The 19,018-nt window shown below is 41.0% G+C and overlaps 1 protein-coding gene and 1 pseudogene across 2 annotated transcripts in view; both read right to left on the reverse strand.

The window, feature by feature from the left end:
- Nucleotides 1–19,018, reverse strand: part of AKAP10 (A-kinase anchoring protein 10) — a 57,689-nt gene that overhangs the window by 14,817 nt on the left and 23,854 nt on the right. The window contains exons 7-12 of the mRNA XM_080924472.1: nucleotides 18,639–18,762; nucleotides 15,701–15,837; nucleotides 14,243–14,387; nucleotides 7,725–7,898; nucleotides 4,173–4,282; nucleotides 672–754 (exon numbers count right to left, since the gene is read on the reverse strand). Of these exons, the coding sequence (XP_080780598.1) occupies nucleotides 672–754; nucleotides 4,173–4,282; nucleotides 7,725–7,898; nucleotides 14,243–14,387; nucleotides 15,701–15,837; nucleotides 18,639–18,762 (773 nt within the window). The remainder of the gene's footprint in view (nucleotides 1–671; nucleotides 755–4,172; nucleotides 4,283–7,724; nucleotides 7,899–14,242; nucleotides 14,388–15,700; nucleotides 15,838–18,638; nucleotides 18,763–19,018) is intronic.
- LOC308426237 (dnaJ homolog subfamily C member 14-like) lies at nucleotides 11,126–13,414 on the reverse strand (annotated as a pseudogene). The gene is made up of 2 exons: nucleotides 13,257–13,414; nucleotides 11,126–13,198 (listed from the first exon to the last, which is right to left on the reverse strand). The product of its transcript is annotated as a dnaJ homolog subfamily C member 14-like (transcript).

A 19,018-nucleotide genomic window follows, 5' to 3' on the forward strand; every position in this document is an offset into this window, starting at 1 on the left:
CTTGAGAGGCTGAGGAGGGGGTTCAGTGGGCAAAGTGCTCAAGGTATTCAGAACCCAGAGCCTACATCAACAGTCAGGTATAGCAGTGTACCGCTGGAAGGGATTAGCCAGCCAGCCTAGCTGAAAGGCGAGTTTCCAGTTTTGTTAGAGACCCTGTTTCAAAACAGTAAGATGAAGACATCACTAAGGAAAACATTCCCATATCATTTGTGTGGGTGATTCAATAGAACTTCATCTACCACACACACACAAAAGGAAAAAAAAGAAACAAGGTTTTAGTCTAATCAATCTTGACTTCACCAAGCCAGCCACTCTTCTTTTACAGCCTGTTAGACAAAGGCCTCAGATTTTAGCTTATTATCTTCCATACATACTTCATACTAATTCAGTAACTGAGGAAATTTAATGAACTGAAGGGTCACAAGCTCAGCCACAGGCCAACCTGGACTCCCTACTGCTATGCTCTCTGTAATGGCATGGTCAAGTTCAATAAAACTTTTATTCAAAGGAAAAGATTTTTGTACAAAATTCCTCACTCACATGGGTATCTATAAACACAGAGTAAAAACATGGTAGTTACAACCATTTTAAGCCTTAAATAATCCTTCACTTACAGTTAATATCTAATATGAGCAAAAACTTAATATGAAAAATAAGAAACTACATACAACCTTTTGATTTCTTCACATCAGGTTCAGGTTCGGACTCTCGGATGAACTGTCCCAAGTCACTAACTCTCCCAAAGGACATTTTCCTAAACACAACAAAAAGACAAGTATCAATTCTAAAATTCTATGTTAAATAGCTTATCTAAAGCTCAGGACTTGGAACTACAGCTCATAATGATTCAAGTTATTCAAAGTGAGGTGTATGTGAAACAGAGCCTCTTTTCATAGATACTGAAAGACTCTATGTCAATCAAGTTCCTTTAAAACCCTAAAGATTCATGAAGTACAACACTAGGTGATTTACAGTTGTAAAATTCATACAGAGACTAGGCACAAGACTAGCCAAGACAGTTTTGCAAAAGAGATAAAAGTCTGATTTGCTCTACATGGTCAGAATATATCACAAGTCCAGGATGAAACTGTGGTCCTGTAGTATAGTGTATGCCAGCACAGGTTAGGCCCTGGGCCCAGTCTAAAGTACTGAAGACCAAACAAAACTATAACTGACCAAACCTCTCCTCTAAACTCATGAATAAAACCACTAAACAGAACAAAGTATAAATATGAATTGTTGGGAACTGAGCAGTGGATATGATGTCACAGAGCAATGCTGTGACAGTTTACAGTGATTACCTGAGCAAGAGGGAGAAAACCGCTTATGTGTGTTTACTGTAACATGCTCATTTTTATTTCAAAACAAACAGAAACAACAAAACTGTTCGTAATTACAATTTAAAGGAAGAGAAGAATGTGTTCTGGTTCCTATGTATTCTGCTTTGTAAAAGGCCTTTATTTTACAGCTGCTCTTTCTAGGCATTCTCCTCTTCTATGCCATGGATGTCTGTTAGCACACCCCCACACAAATGTACTTGCCTAAGGAAAAACTTATGTAATAGACTTTTTTTTTCAATTTAATTAATCAAGTATTTATTCCATTCTGAGTATACGGCAGACACTGTGCCAGAAACACATCTTTTTTTCTTTATTAGATGTTTTATTTATTTACACTTCAAATGTTATCCCCTTTCCTGGTTTAAAAACATGGAACACTACATGAAATTGTGTGTCATCCTTGTGCAGGGGCCATCCTAATCTTCTCTGTATCATTCCAATCTTAGTATATGTGCTGCTGAAGCGAGCATATAATATACATTTTTATATAAATATACCAAATGCAACATTTTACAACTGAGACTGGTAGAGATTTTTTGTTTGTCCTGTTTTGTTCTTGTGAGACAGGGTCTCTATGTAGCCCTGGCTGTCCTGGAACTTGCTAGGAAGAAATATCTGACTACCTGTGCTATAACTAAAAGTATGAGCCATTTTCTTCCAACTGACTTTCTTAAGTCAGTTCTAAGTAAATGAACAATTTCATATTAAATTTCATCTTTAAGAAAGAGTTCATTTGGACTTTATTCAGGTATGTGTGTGTGTATGCGTATGTATGTACACAGATACATGCATATGTGTGGAAGCCAGAGGTTGATTTCAGGTGTGTTAGCCATTCATCCTCCATTATATTTACTACCGTCTTAAATTTGTATCCAATGTATTAAATATGTACTTGGGGAGTGGGAGGCTCATACAACATGACATGTGTGTTAGGTCAGAGGACAACTCACAGAAGTCAGTTCTCTCCTTCTATGTGGGTCTCAGAGATTGAACTCAGATGGTCAGGCCTGGCAGCAACTGCCTTTACCCACTGAGCCATTTCACTGGCCCCGTTCACCTTACTTTTTGAGCCACTCTTCAAAATTGAACTGAACCTTGGTGGAATTTGTTGATTCAGTTAGACTAGATAGCCAATGAGCCCCAGGGATCCTTCTTATCTCCAGTCTAAAATAAAAACCACCTGCGCATGGCCTCTTATGTGGGTGTGCACTCAGGTCCACACGCTTGCATAGTAAGTACTTTATCCACCATTTAAAATCACTATGACTGGGCAAGATGGCTGGGTGAGTAAAGCACGTTTATCAGCGAGTCTGGAAACCAGAGTTCAAACACAGACAACGGTGAGAAGGCAAAAAACCCCCCTCCATATCTGTACCATGACGTGTGACCACATAGACACATAATCACACATACAACAATTTTGAAAAAGTTACTACAAAGTTGACACAGCCAATGTGCACTTTCAAAGAAAATATAATTAGAGCTTCTGTTTTCCTTAAAAGTTTTTCCTAGACTTCTCAGTCATCCAAATGCCACTGTTAATTTCTGACAAAAGCATTAAGGCATGGGGAAATCCCTTTCACAAACTGCTAGGATCTAAACTAGCACAAACTGCTAGTATAGCACAGGGTAAGTAAACAAATCTACATATGTTTATGTGTTCATCAAACACATCAAGAGTAGCGTGAAACACACACAGAGCAGGGTTTATGCAGTCAACAAATACACTTAAGAAGGAAGTCACTTTATAAGACATTTCTGAAAGTGAAACATCTTGTGTTTTCATTCTAGGCTCAAAAGAACAACCAAGTTCATTCTCAAATACAAAGAAATAACTCAGCTTCCTAACTATGTAACACTCCAGTAATCTCAGCATATATTTTTCCTTTTTCCTTTTTTGGCTTCTATTTTTGATTTTAAAGATCAAAACTTTAAAAAAGTTAAAATGGCCAGGCATGGTAGCACATACCTTTAACCCCAGCCTTTGGGAAGCTGGTACTAGCAGATCTGTGAGCCTCGTCTACGTACTGAATTCCAGGCCAGTCAAGACTACATAATAAGATCCTGTCTCAAAATAATTAAGTGAATAAATAGAAGAGGTAAAATGTAAATCAGATGGAATGTGTCCAGCAGTATGTAACTATGACATCATCAATCTGGGACACAGGAGTGGAGTGCTGAGGGGACTGGCATGTGCCCAGGCTTCCTAGACATCAGACACTATTTTAAATGCTTTTCAAGCATTACTTCATTTATGTCCTTTGATGAGTTGGAGTGTTACATCTGAGTCACTAGAAGACTGAGTAGCATGCTTAGACAGAGACAGAACTGAAAACTTAAGAAGTTCTCTGCGGCCCTCCTTTAAAATTTTTTTTTTGGCAAATGTATTTTTATGCATGTGCCTGGTATGTGTGTGAATTCAGCAATGCATGTGCCACACCATGTATTGGAGGTCAGATGAAAACGTTGGTGAGTTGATTTCTCTCCTTCCATCATGGTTCCAAGAACTGACTGAACTCAGGTTCTTCAGGCCTGCTGGCCCTTGAGCCATCCTTTTTGTTTTGTTTGCTTTGTTCTGTTTTTTTTTTTTTTTCCCCTCAGACAGGATCTCACTGTGTAACACTGGCTGGCCTGGAATTCACTATGGAGACCAAGCGGGCCTTGAATTTACAAAGATCCATCTGTCTTGGCCTCTTGAGTGCTGAGATTAAAGGTAGGCCACACTGACTAGCTTCCTTTTAACTACTATATTACATGGCATGTGAAAATACTGGGCATTTAAGACTTTTTAAAAATGTAAAAGATGATAAATTCTACACGAGTAAAGCTTACCCTGCATATGTCCGCTGATATAAAGATTCTGGATCCAGACTTGCAGCATCCACAATTATTGCTTCATCAAAATTTTTCAGAATTTTAATACTGGATTTTTTCACACTAGACTACAACAGAAATTATAAATTAGTAGTCTATTTAAAAAAAAAAAAAAACAAACAAACCAGTCCTGTGTTTGGAAGATGAGAGACAAGTATAAAGTGATTTCAGATTTGCTTGTTTATCCAACACCTCCACTGCGGAATGTGACGGCAACAATTCTGAACACTCTCTACAGTTACAACGGGAGGAGGAAAGCACAGCACACACAAATGCACTTGCACACCAAACCTGCCATCCTAAACGGCCTATGCTGCAATGCATATGCACACACAAACATTATCCTTCTAATTTGTCAAACTCAGCCATCTGTGTACCCACTAAACACAAAGCACAACCTTTACAGGGTATGTGAATGCTTTCAATTTTCAGTGAGGTGTGGTGGTGCAAAGGCAGGTAGATTTCTAAGTTTAATGCCAATTTGGTCTACATAACAAGTTCTAGGCTAGCCAGAGCTACATACTGAAAGCTTGTCAAATAATAACAATAATAACAACAACAGTAACAATAATTTTTATAAAGCAAAAGAATAAAGTGAACCATTTATCTTACACATATATAAAACTAAAATCTGTCAAAAACCTGTAATTCTTAGAAGAAAACATAAACTTGCAAGTCTACTTTAGATTTGACAATGACTTTTTTAATGTATATGAGCATCTGCATGTATGTCTGTGTACCATATGACTGCCTGGTATCCTGATAGGCCAGAAGACGGTACTGGATTCCCTGGAACTGGAGTGACAGAGTTCTTTTAACTGATGAGCCATCTCCCCAGCACTTACTCTAATGCAACCCTCGAGCTAAGACCATCACTATCCTCTCTGTGTAACTGGTGGTAGAGGTTAGCACTGTGCTTGCTATATGAAATTTGTAGTGAGAGAGGGGGGTTACACACAAAAGTTTCCTTCACTTATAAAGCATAATTTTGTTTCAAGGAAACTTATTCAAGGCTCAATATGAAGTTTCTTAATAGCAATGGGAAAATTATGAATGTCTATCATTAAGCTGTGGGAGAACCACCAAATAGGGACCACTGGCTCTACACTTCCTATGTGATTTTATTAAAATCAAGTAACCTAGAGTACAGAGCAGGAGAAGGCTCTACCTCTTGAGAACAAGTAACTGTTGATGGTTCAGTCCCAGATGGGACATCTGTATTAGCTTCTTTTGCACACAGCTTGGATGCTGCACTCATGAACTCACAGCTCCAGTGGCTACCTGCAAAGGCTTGACCCAGCAACAACATCCCACTATGGATGGTGAAGGGGGCTCATACAAGAGTTACAGGCAGTTAAAGCTGAAGGAAGATGTGGAATTCTGTTCCTCAGTGAGAACCACTGGCATACTACCTTCACTCAAGCAAATACCCTCAACCCATTCCCATGCAGGCAATCCTCATAAAGTGGAGTGGGTGGACCACCTCACCTCCAATGAGAGGACATAAGAATAGGAAGAGGCTTAGAAAGAAGAAAGTTGATGGGAAAAGGAGAGGGGGGGGGAGACAGAAAGGGGAAGAGAGGAACAAAGGAATGAAGAACTATAGGAATAAAGGGAGGATGGAAGAAAAGAAGGAAGAAAGGTGGAAAGAAAGAAGAAAAGAAAAAAAGAAAAAAACAAGAAGGGAGGGGAATGGAGGCAAGAATCAGGCAGGGTATGGTGGTGATTGCATTTAATCCCAGTACTCAAGAGGTAGTCAAATGGATCTGTGAGTTTCAGGCTAGCCTTGTCTACACATTCAAGTCCTGGGAAGCCAAGGCTGCATAGTAAGACTTGCCTCAAAAATAAATAAAAATTTAAAAGACGCAACCTTACAAGGAGGGGGTAAATGGGAAGATAATGAGTAGAACTTTGATTAATATATATGGATAAAATTTCAACACTCTACATACATACATTTAAAGAATCAGTTAACTTAAAAAATATTGTACATGCCCATATTTGCATGATGTGGGGGTGGGGATGGAGTCCAGAGAACTCTGTAGACTACATTCTTTCCTTCGCCTTTATGTGGGTTTTGTGAATTGAACCCAAGTTCCATAGGTGCCTTTCCGACTGAACTATCTCCTAGTCCTCAGTTAAATTCTTAATGCCTCCTTTTGATTTGCTGTCTTAGGAACATCCCACTTACTACGATTTAAGGGAGAATCAGGTAAGATGGGCTATCTAGCATTAAAAAAGAAAAAAAAAGGAAGACATAACATAGAATTCTAGTTCCAAACAAACCTAATAGTAGTAAGGAAAAAAACAAAAAACAAACAAACAAACAAACAAACAAACAAAAAAACCCCACAGTGGAACAGATGACCTAGCAAGCCTGAAGGAAAATATGCATTACAATCCTAGAACCTGGAACCAACTACTGCAAGTTATCCTCTGGCTTCCACACTCACAATGTGCAATGAGTGTGCCTGCACTCATACACACACATCATACACATACTGTTTTGAATAAATTAAAACAATCTGAGTTCACTAGTAATAAAAAGTATCTTAAACTCAGTTATTAAAGTTTCTCGAATTGTAAAACGAGCTCCCAGAGCTTGATTACTGGGTTGAAGAGGTAGTAATGTGCTTGCTGTGCAGGCATAAAAACCTGATCATCCCGGACGATGTCCTGAGTGAACATCCTGAGGGAATGTGCACTACTGACATGAGCTTGGCTGTGTCGAGGGCCACAGTGCTTTAGAACACAGGGACAGCAATGCTTTCCTTTGGTCTAAGTATGGACATCGGCAGCTTATGCGGAAAGTATCAACCACAGCTGCAGCTCTCTGGATAATTGCAGCCTCAGACTGCTGAGGCCCCCTACTGAGATTCAGCTGTACATAAAAAACCCACCTTCTTGTTTAGCTGTGCATAACAGATATGCTGAATTTCTGGGCTGATAATGAATCTCCATCAAAGTGTACAACACACCTGATTCCAGCTTTTCTGTATATGTCACTGTCAACACAATCAGGTCAATCTAAAAGCCACATAGGTCGTGGCAACTGGGGAGGTAGAGATTGGCAGATTCCTGAGCCTTGATGGTCAGTCAGCTTAACCTAATGTTAAGTCCAGGGCCAGTGCAGAGGCCCTACATCAAAAACCAAGGTGAGTTATGTCTGAGGGCTAACGTCCATGGCTGACCTGTCCTCTGCACTGTTGAGCATACACACACATATTACTTGGTCACTAAGACAAAAAGCCATCTTCATTTTGTCAATGTTCATTGTTCATCATCATTTTGTCAAACAGATGAACAGCTTTACTGAAAGAATGTGGTACTTTACAATATAGTATAAACCTAATTACTACTGACAGTCTTACTAGAATTTACAAATAAGCTGATTTTATTTTATTTTTTGTATGTACTACTTAAGACATATGAATGGGATCTGCTGTTGGCATTTGAAAGAAAGGCTCTTTATGCCTCTCAACCCACTGACAGATTGAAATCGGCTAATACCTGAGCAGTGGAGCCATCAGAACCACCTGAGTGAGACTCTTCAGGAAGGCAGACAGAGCCGTGAGCAGCCAGTGAAACATTCCCTCCAAGAAATTCATCTCCTCGAACTGAATGAATGAGATCATTCAAATATTTGTAATAAAGATTGCTGGACAGAAAACCAGGCAAAAAGACCTGAAAGAGGAACAACATTTTAAAGACGAAAATCAAATACACTCAGTAAAGCAGTCTTTGAATACCTTTACCTACAAACCTATCATTAAACAGCAACACATGGACTTCTGCCTCTTACACTGGTAACCTTTTGTACAGTTTACACTGCTACTAAAATCAAGTGTTGTTGCCCACCCACACTTTTCATGGACATTACACATCGAGGAGAAATAAGTTGGTAGTCTTTGCCACATACAGATTCTAATTCTGAATAATAAAGAATGTGGGCTGAAGAGACGGCTCGGTGGTTTGAACTGACTGAAAAGGAGCCAAGTTTGGTTCCCAGAACACTCATCAGGTGGCTCACAACCACCTGAAGCTTAAGCTCCAGGGAGATAGAACACTTCCAGCCTCCACAGGCATCTCTACTCAGGCATACAAACCCAATCACACACATCAAACTAAAAGGAAATCTTTAAAAAATTACAAGGAATGAAATTGCTAAGTTTAATTTTAACCTTCAGATATATGGTGAATGTACCTACGAAAGGGATGTTATCAATTTATATTGTTGGCTGTAGATCATCTGAATTCACACAAGCTTTCCAAAGCTGATATTCTTATCTGTTTCCAAATAACTAATGGTACTTGTTGAATAAATGCCAACTAAAGTATGTTTTTATGGTTATTTAAGAATTATTGATGGTGCTAAAAAGTGCTCATTTTATCATTTTCCATTTCAGACGCCCTTCACAGCACTTAGCACTGTTGGTGTGTCTGTCTGTAGGTGGATGTCAAGGCAATACATGATTGGACAGTAGAGAGTGGAGCAGGGACAAAGTTGGTAAAGCAGAAAGGGAGGAGAGAAGCAGGAGATTTAGAGGTGGCAACATAGAAGCAGACGTAGATGGATGAGGTTGTTATGATTATTTTCAAGGGTTTCTACAGGTCAATTTATCTTAGATAGATACACAGTTTCTTTCTTTGTCAACTGATTGTAAGCTTATTGTGTAGAGGGATTGTGGATTGAGAATTTAACATATAAATCTGTTTGATAAGTTAATAATTGTAGAGTCTTGTTTTTACTGGGCGGTGGAGGACAGTGTGTGTGAAAGCAACAAGCTGGGGCAGTCGTGGCCACCCAGGATAGAAGCAGCTAGAGAGGGTGGAGTGAACCCTCGGGAGAAGGGAGCCAATTGGAGAGTGCGGCTTGTGGATAGTGTGGTTCAGCTAACAATAAAACCATTTAATTTTTACTGCAACATCTGTCTATAATTTAAATGTCTATTTATAGACATAAGTTCCAGAGGTCAATAGCCTCAATTGTTTACCAGTATAACACCAATAACTAGTATAGAAATGTTCAATAGTATCTGTTGAATACATTACTTTATATTTTCATTTTCTTTTTTTCAATTGTATTTATTGTTGCAAACATGCACATGTGTATGTGCAAGTAGGTGTCCATGTGCAACATCCCACATGCAGATGTAAGAAGACAACATGCAAGTGTCAGTTCTCTGCCTCTACCATGTATTCTGGGAACTGACGTCTGAGACTCCTGCCAGCCCTTCTCTTTACTGTTTAATGTCAGTGTTTGTAATCCCCGGGGCCTTGGTCTCTCACTGGTCTGGAGATCATAATCACTCTATACTGGCTGGATAGTGAGCCCCAGGGATCCCTTGAGCACGGGGTATGCACAGATGTGTGCCATTCAGCATTTTTTGAGTTCCGGGAATCAAACAAGTCTCACGTCTCCTAGCCTTAAACATTTAATTTTTCCACTTATCTGAGAGTGCAGGTTGTGTGTCAACACACCCAACTATATCTTGTTTTTCTGTATTTTATTTTTCACCATACCTAGACTTCCCTTTAAAAATTAGGAAAAAAATCATTTTAATTATGAAAAAGTTACAACCTTGGGTTGCCTTTAATCCTAACTCTTAAATTTAGTCCTCTTTTGTGTGTATGTGTATGTGCTTGCATGTGGAAACCAGAAACTAATTTTGGGTGTCCCCTTCAATCACTCTCCATCTATTTTTCAAGACAAGGTCTCTCACTGAACTTGGGGCTCATCAATTGGCTAGATCCTGTTTCTAGGTCCTCAGTACAAGGATTACAGAAGCCACTTCTCATACCTGGTTTCTTAAGGCAGTGCACACCTTTGATCCCAGCATATGGGAAGGAGAGGCAGGTGAATCTCTGTGAGTTCCAGGCCAGCCTGGTCTACACAGTAAAATTCTGTCTCAATCAATCAATCAACCAATCAATCAAACAAAAAAGAGAGAGACAGAGAGGAGGGAGGGAGGGAGGGAGGGAGGGAGGGAGAGAGAGAGAGAGAGAGAGAGAGAGAGAGAGAGAGAGAGAGAGAGAGAGAAATAAAATTACAGAGGATACTAACAAGCTTGATTGAGCTAAGTCCTAAGCATCTACATTCAGTACTCTTGTGTATGGCATTTTATAAGTGCTTAGCCAATCTCTTTTCACCTAGATTAGCATGACGTGTTTTTTTTTTTAATGCCAGTTATATATTTATAGAAAGATAATCCCCTGGCTTTAAATAGATATGTACATACAAATATGAACAAACTTAAAAAAAATACAAACACTGGGCTAACAAGGGGGCTTCTGGGAACCCCTTTATCCTTCCCCATCACCCAAGGGCACAGGGCATAAATTTACTTTTTAAACATTAATTCTGGCCATCCTTGCAACAACAAGCTTCAAGTTAGGTGGCTCACCTATAAAGTGAAAGTCAGAGGAAAACCAGTTTCCACTCTTGAGTTCTGTATCTCCAAAATTAGGGCTACATGCTTTTTCTTTTAGCTAGTGTATCAGGATAAGGGGGGAAGGAGCACCCTGAAATGGGTTAAGAAATAAGATATACTCGTTTAAAAGGGGGTGTGTGTCATCTTCTCTAAGAGCAAATGATAAGATAAAGGCATTCAGACCCCAGAGAAATCCCCAGTTCCCACACCTCAGAAACATGTTGTCTGGACTAGGTCCAGACCCTTAGTTCTTTGCTCTAGTCACCTCCTATTTCTTTGGTATTGTCAGAAAACAAGATTCAGTTCCTGGGTGTTGGGGAAGAGAGAGAAGAGGTTATGGGCTTCATCTAAGTACTGAGTGAACAATTTAATGTTTCTTTTTTTAAAGTATTTTAAAATAAATCAATTCCATCCTGTGCTGTACACAGCCCTTTTGACTCCCTGACACTGGTTTGAGGAAGGAAGAGGAGGGTGTTATCATTAGAAGGGCCTCCTCACTTTCTTCCGCCGTTTAGGCTTGGCTTCTCCCTTGGGTACTGAACTGTTGGGCCTGAAGGTCGAAGTGGTCCCAGGGCCAGGGTGAGATGTGGCAAAGAAGTTCCCATTGGACATCAGCCCTGGAGGTACTTGAAAGATCTGGCTCAAAAATATCCTGCAGATCAGCAGGAGGGGACTCTGGAGTGGCCCTCTGCCGGCCACTGGTGCCCTGTACCTGAGAACCAAATGAGATGTGGTAAGGAACTCTGTGGGTATCTGGGGAGATGCCCACACGCTGGCATCCAGCCCACTCTGTGATGTCATACACCTTCCCATCCATCAGTGCAAAGTAGGTGATCTTGAGGCCCAACATGCTTGACTCTGCCCAGAAGTCTCCTTCCTCGGCAGGATGTAGCCTGTTACACTCAGCACAGTATCTGGCACTCTTGGGTTCCCGGTCCATTTCAAACCTCCTGTGCTTTCCTTGGCATCTGCTGCACATCATGGTATTCATTGCCTCCTTGAGGTCATCTTGTAGCTTCGACAGAAACTCATTCACTGACCAGCTGAGCTCATTCTCTGCCATTCGTTTCATCTCATATTCCTTCCGCCTCTCAGGGTTGCTGACAATGTCCCAAGCTGCCCGCAAAACTTTGAAGGCCTCCTCAGCCCGAGGATGGTGATTTTTATCAGGATGGACCATTACTGCTAACTGCCTATAGGCCTTCTTCAGTTCAATATCGGATGCTGTCGCCTCAACCCCCAGCACATGAGAAGGGTTCAGTTCATCCTCAGGAACCCCAGTCATGGTCAAGATTCTGGCCACTTCCTCTTCAGGCTGGCAGTGTCGGCCGCTAGCTACAGGTGCATCGCCCTGCTTCTTAGTCCTCTGCTTGACCCAGGGCAGCTCCAGCCAGGCCCACTGAATTAATCTCACCAGCTGCTGGCACGGCCTGCTGCCTTTCAGCAGAGTCAAGCAATGATGCAGGGCTGGAGAGTCCAGCCACGAGAACAGCCAAGCGGTCTTATCCCTCCAGCCTAACCGGTCGCCCAGTTCCACCAAAAACCTCTAGTCCAACTGTACACATCCCAAAAAGAGGGCAAGAGCCAAAAGGAGGAAAGCACCCATGACCCTAAGAAAACGGATAAACAGCCCAGCCGCACAGAAGCAGCTATGACTTAGAAACTGGAGCATCACTCGGGCCAAGCACCTTACTCTCCTGGCCCAGACCCCCACCCAGACTCGAAAAAGGTCCAGATCACTGCCTTTCAGCTTCCTGAATGCGTAAATGAGATGGCCACAAGTTTCCACATATTCTCCCACCAATACCAGAAGTTCAATCAGCCACCAGGAGCCTGCCTGTCCAAGCTGACATAGTTCCTCTACTCCCCACAGCCCCAGGCCTCTGCACTTATCTGTCTGACTTCATTTTCGGGCCAGCCAATGATGACCTGGGGCCATGGGATCTCTGCATCCACTATCCTGAACATCCTCCTTGGTCAGAAAACAGTGCCTCTGCCTCCAGGATGGGGGTTTCTTTCCACTGGACACACGAGAAAAATCACTGGGAAATTTAAGAGGTTCCTCATCATTGTATTCTTCTAACTCTTCATCTCCCCCCAAGGCTGGAGAGGTGCAATGGTGACAGAGTCTGCTAGAAGAGCCATCTCCTTCCTCGGAGTAAGTCCCTTCAGGGACTCCAGGGCTTCCATGGCAGTTACAAGCAGATGGAATGGAAGGAAAAGAAGGACTCCCATCCTCCTGGTACCCAGTTTTATTCTCTCGAGAGTTTCTGGTCCACTCCTGACTCTCCTGAACATGTCTCGCTCTCATCAGGGTAGCCTCCTTCTCTAGGTGGTCCGGGACCCCTTGGAGGACCATGGCTTGATCTGACCAGTGGGCTGGGTTTGGAGGCTGTGTGTACTTAAGGCCGAAGTGCTCTTTGGGGCAGCGTGTACCATTAGGAGCAGTCCCTGTCGAGTCCCTGAGTCCTGAGAATGAAAAGTATTTCGAAGTCCACAGAGGATCCTGATGAACTGATGGAGGAACCACCACTGTGGTGGACTCGGGTGTTTCTGGGCCACGATTCCTGAGGATTTTAGGTCACTGCCATCATTGCTGACTACTAGGTACCGGGGCAAAAGCATCATACTGAAGAGGGGCGGCAACTCCTCCCCCCACAAGCAGCTGCGCCTGAGGCCAGGGGGAGCTACAAGAGTAGTTCCCCCAGCTTCCGTCCTCCGCCAAGGCTGCCTACTTCCAAGTTCTGTCAGTGTCCCTGCCAGGCCCATCTTGCTCCACAAGTTTTTTCACCCCCATGAACACTCCCACCAGCACTAGTTAAAAACCATTCTGCACATCCTGGATCCTGACCACCCGGTTCTCCAGAAGACAATCAGCATGGCATGTTTTAATGACAAACTTCTGAGTTTCCCCTTGACTCAATAAACTCCTGATAAATCTGTTCTAATTCATTAGATTAAATTATTCCTAAATATTAACACGATTATTAAACTGTTAGTGGTATCTCAAAAGTGATCAAAATACATAAAATTAATATTTCAATCTTGAGGAACGACAGATATTTGCCAATAATTCAGAAATTAATTTTGTCTCATACTGCTGCTATAGCTTATAACAGTTAATATTTTATTTATTTTATATATATATATGAGTACACTGTAACTGTCTTCAGACACACCAGATCCCATTACAGATGGTTGTAAGTCACCATGTAGTTGCTGGGACTTAAACTCAGGACCTCTGGAAGAGCAGTCTGTCAGTGCTCTTAACTGCTGAGCCATCTCTCCAGCACTAACAGTTAATATTTTTAATGTAATAGTCATTAAGATAACAAGCATTTTATATAATTACTTTAAATACTGTATAATTTTGATGTTCTTTCTACTTTCCAGATGAGAAGATGGTATTAGAAGTTCAGTGATAGCCTGGGCCATTTAGCCTACAAAAGTAAGGTTAATACACACCAAGTGTAGATTCAAGTCTCTGCTCTTAATCACTATGCTGTACCATTTCAATTTCCCACTCTTTACACATTATATTTCCAGCATTTCACAAGTTAAACTTCTCACAGTTTAGCATTTGAATATCTTGGTTACCTTCTCCATGGTTGTCCAGGCCTGACGTAATGGAGTTGTGAAACAGTTAGGAAGTGGCCCACCTTCCCTGCAGATATTAGATTCGATTTCTAATCGCACAACATCATCAAATCCAAGGGGGTGTGTGGCTTGGAGGGAAAAGTACCTATGGCAAAAGATTCAAAGTATAACCAAATTACACACAAGATTAAACAGCCGTCTATACTTATAAGCCCCCATGGTGGCTCATAACCATCTGTAGTGGGCTCTAATGTCCTGTTCTGGTGTGTCTGAAGACAGTGACGGTGTACTCATAGACTCCCTTAGAGATGGAGTTACACCTGGTTCTGAGGTGCTGGACATGGTGCTGGAATTGGAACTGAGTCCTCTGAAGAGCAAGTGTTCTTAGTTGCAGTTACCTTTCCAGCCCCCAGGCCTTGGAATTCTTTTAATCCTCTTCACATTTGTCTATGTATATAAACAACAAATTTCCTCACACAAAAAAGGAAAGACAAGTGTAAAGAATTAAATTTTGACAGACAACAAGACTGTGGTGACAGAGCTGGCCATAGTCTTTTATTTGCCTAAACAGATATTTTAGTTATGTTTACAGAAAGATTTCCCCCCCAATTGCTTGTCTTTGGTGAAAACTAATGAGAAATTGACTAGTGTAATGCAGAGGCACAGTCACATGTACATGTGCAAGTGAGTATGCCTATGTGTACATACATGTGTGGAAGCCACAGGTTGATGCTGGAAGTCTTCCTTTATGGTTCATTTTCTTTTCTCATTGAGGCAGGGTTTCTTTTTTTTTTTTTAAGATGATGTTCTATATGTATTTTATTATTACTATTTTATGTGTACAAGTGTTTTGCCTGCATGTCTATCTATGACCATGTACAAGCTTTATGCCTGCAGAACCCAGAGGACATCAGGTCCCATGTAACTGAAGTTACACAGTGCTTATGAGCTGGGCATGGAGCCCCAGTCCTCTTCAAGACCTGCAGTACTCTTAGCAGCTGAGCCATCCAGTCCCAAGGCAAGACTGCCTCTTCTTCCTCATTGTCATCTTCCTCCTTCTTTCCTCTTCCTCCTTCTCTTTTTCTCTTTTTTATTTTATATGAGTATGCTGGCTTTGCTGGGAATTGAACTCAGAACTCCTGGAAGAGTAACCCCCTAAGCTAAGCCATCTCTCCAGCCCTTCAACTTATTCTTAAGGATCTAGACCAAGTTTTTATCTGTGAAGACCTTCTGAGCACCATACCTTGGTTATGCTTAATATAAAAAACCCTTAATTTCCTTAGCAGGGACTTTTATTCTCCAACTGGAGACCTCTGTATTTATCCCATCCAAATCAGCTTTTACGCTATGTCCTGTGGACTCATTTGACAGCAGAAATGGACTTTATGCAAAGTTATCATCACAGTGCATAGTGAATGCTCAAAACACCTGCTCAACACAATGACCAAACAGACTCACTTGTCATATAAAATCATGGCATCATTCTGTGCCTCCTGTCCATCATACTGGCCCTTTTTGGCAGCAAGCTGAGACTGGAAATTATCCGCTGCTAACCAGAATTGTAAGATATTCACTGCATCTTCCTTTTCCATGTACTAGGGAAAAAACACACACACACACAAGAGTAAGACAAGAAGCAGTGCCCTCATGACCTATAATTCTACATTGATAGCAGTAAAGTAAAAGGATCCCCTTCACTCCACATCCTTCAGCGACACGAAGAAACCTGAAGTAGACAAGTTTCAAATATTCTTTCACGGGAGAAAGGGATTTTAAAAAATGACAACAAAAACCCACACCAGGCATAAGGAGATGCAAACTTCAGTGCACTGGAGCAAACATTAGACAAATTTGGACTTCTACTTCCTCAGCCGTGACAGCAGTGAACTACCTGGACTCTTTTACACCTAGTCACAGCTTCTGTCCCTTAGGAGCACATAGACACTCCACAAGGACAAGCTGATGCAAGGCACAGTTCAAGCATCTAGGTTGCTATTTTGCCAAGTAATGTTGGAACTGTGAACCTAAGGCCTCCTAAAGGTTAAAATAGAACCTACCACAGGAATCTTTATAATGGTCATTTGTTTTTGCAATGCAAATATTTTAATTTGCTAAAGTCTAATAAGCAGTTATATAATGCTGTATGCCCTACCTGCTCTGGGTGGACAATGCTGCTCCTAAAACCACAGGTTATTAAGCCAAATCTAAGTGTCATAACTGGCTATCTTCCTGCAAGCTGTTGTGTAGAGAGGCCTCCAAGGCCCTCAAAACAATCTAGGCAATTGTCACTGCAGCTGTCTCCTCACCAGTTCTAGATGGTAAGACTCCATTGCTGAAGAAATCATTTTGGTCACATGAAATGAAAAAAAAGTCAAGCTGGAAGAGGAATGGAAGCGTCTTCCCTGCTGGTTAGCCCTTATAATTTGGAAGGCACCATGCAATGTACTGGGGAAGAATTGTTATATGGCTACAGACTCTAAGAGTCCTGACCAGCCAGGCAAGATGTGGTACCAGTGTGGCAAGTCTGTTATGGAGCTAATCAACTGTTTACTGGCTATATTTGATACCCATGTCAAAGGAAGAAATCTACATTTGTTACTTTAAACCCAATCAAAAGGTCATGGCTGAGAAGGTTAGAAAACCTAGTGAGGAAGTTACTGCTATCGTTTTGCTAAATGAATATAATATGCCTGTTAAGCTGCCTTCTAAATAACATGTTCATACATATGGAACAGAGCTATTGTCACTTATAATGAAAGTTTTGTTTTTGTATTTTTTGAAACAGTCTCTTTATGTAGCTTTGGCTGGCCTAGAACTCACTATGTAGATCAGGCTAGCTTTGAACTCACAAAGATCCTCCTGCCTCTGCCTCTCCAGTGCTGGGGTTAAAGGTACACAATACCATGTCTGGCTTCTTTTTGCAGTGATTAGTGCTGATGGCAGAAAGCCCATAAATAACTGCTGAATGTGCAACTACAAATGGAACATCTGTATCACTCCTCCATGGCTCAAGGAATATCATGGAGGAAGAGGCAGAAAGAATTAAGAATGTAAGAGCTGGAAGAAGGGGATGAGTGATGTACACAGAATCCCAGGTACACTGTGGCTGTTCCCATACTGAACTCACAGCAGCTGTAATTACCTGGAAAGATCTCCACAAACTGGGCCCATCAGCAACCTTGTTGTGGAGGGAAGGGTTAACAGGGCTACATAATTCCTTCACTGGTAAAGCAATGGTAAAGTGCCCATGCTTTTGTAAACATACATTCACAAAAAGAAACAAGAAAAAGAAAAAGAAAGAAAGAAAAGAAGAAATAGGGGAGGGGGCCAGTTGAGAAAAGAAAATTAGGAGGAGGATAGATAACAAGGTATTTATGTGAACATAATCAAAATATGTATAATCTATGAACCTGTCATAATGAAGCTCATTATTATGTGTTTTATATATGGCAGTAAGAACTTAAAAACAATGATGAGCATGGGAAAATGTTACTTTCTTTCCTAAGTCTGTTCTGTAATTACTGCAATAGAATGAAGTAGCAAATTCTATGGCTTTATTTACTTTACTTGCTTTTATTTAGTGTGGCTATGAAGTGTACGCGGGAGTACCTGTGCTCACATGTGACTGTAAAAAGGCCAGAGATTGATAGCACATGTGCTCGTTTATTGCACTCCATCTTATTTTTTATAACATGGTCTCTTACTGAGCGAAATGCTCAGCGGTGAACTGACCAGATGACTTGCCAAGGCTCCAAAGAACCTGTCTCTACTTCCTAATACTGAGTGAACTGAGGTATGTGGCCATGCCAACTTTCCCTGAGGATTCTGTGGATCTGAATTACTGTCCTCATGCTTGTGCAGCAAACACTTTATTTACTGAGTCTCCTCACTCCTATTTATTTCAGAGGTAGCCCAGGCTGTTCTGAAAGTCATTATGTAGCAAAGAATGAATAACTTTACATTTCTAATCCTCCTGCCTCCACCTCAAGAATGCTGGAATTACAGGTTTACACCACCATGTCCAGTTTCATGTGGTAACAAGGACTGAACTCAGAGCTTCGTGCATACTAGGCAAAAATTCTGCCAACTGAGTTACATCCCAGCTTCCAATTCTATGGCTTTAAAATAGTTCAAACTATCTCATCTCTCATATGGTATTTTCTTATAGTGTAGCTAAAGTACCTTTTAAAAATTAGGGTTATTTTACACTGAGTTTCCTCTTTAATCTGATAAATATACCATTGAAGTATCTTCAATGCCAAATAAATATGCCATTAAGTACAACCTAAAATAATCATTATGCAAATTAATTATCTTTCATATCATTTTCTTTAGACAGGGCCCAGCATAGAGCTGGAATGCTCTAGCAGAATATAAAAGAAAATTCAGAATTTACCTCAGAAAAATAAAAGAGGGCTGACTCACAGAAGAGAATATCAGCCAGGTAAACAGTCCCACTGGTCAGCACTTCAATCTGGTATTTACAGAAATGGTGACTTCGCAGAAACTCACTAAAGTGCCTGCACGTGAACAAAAAGAAAATATTTCAGGGAAAGATCAAGGAAAGAGCATAACTGAAAAAAAATACTCTTTCCAAAACTATTCCTCGTCATTTTAAAAAATATGTATTTTTTTAAAATATGGTTTTTCAAGACTGGGTTCCTCCCAATATCCCTAGCTATCCTGGAACTCGTTCTGTAGACCAGTGCTGGGATTAAAGGCATGTAACACCACAGCCTGGCTTTATTCCCATAAAATCTTAAAGGCTCAGGTCAA

This window comes from Micromys minutus, assembly GCF_963924665.1.
Source record: "Micromys minutus genome assembly, chromosome: 10".
NCBI lineage: Eukaryota > Metazoa > Chordata > Mammalia > Rodentia > Muridae > Micromys > Micromys minutus.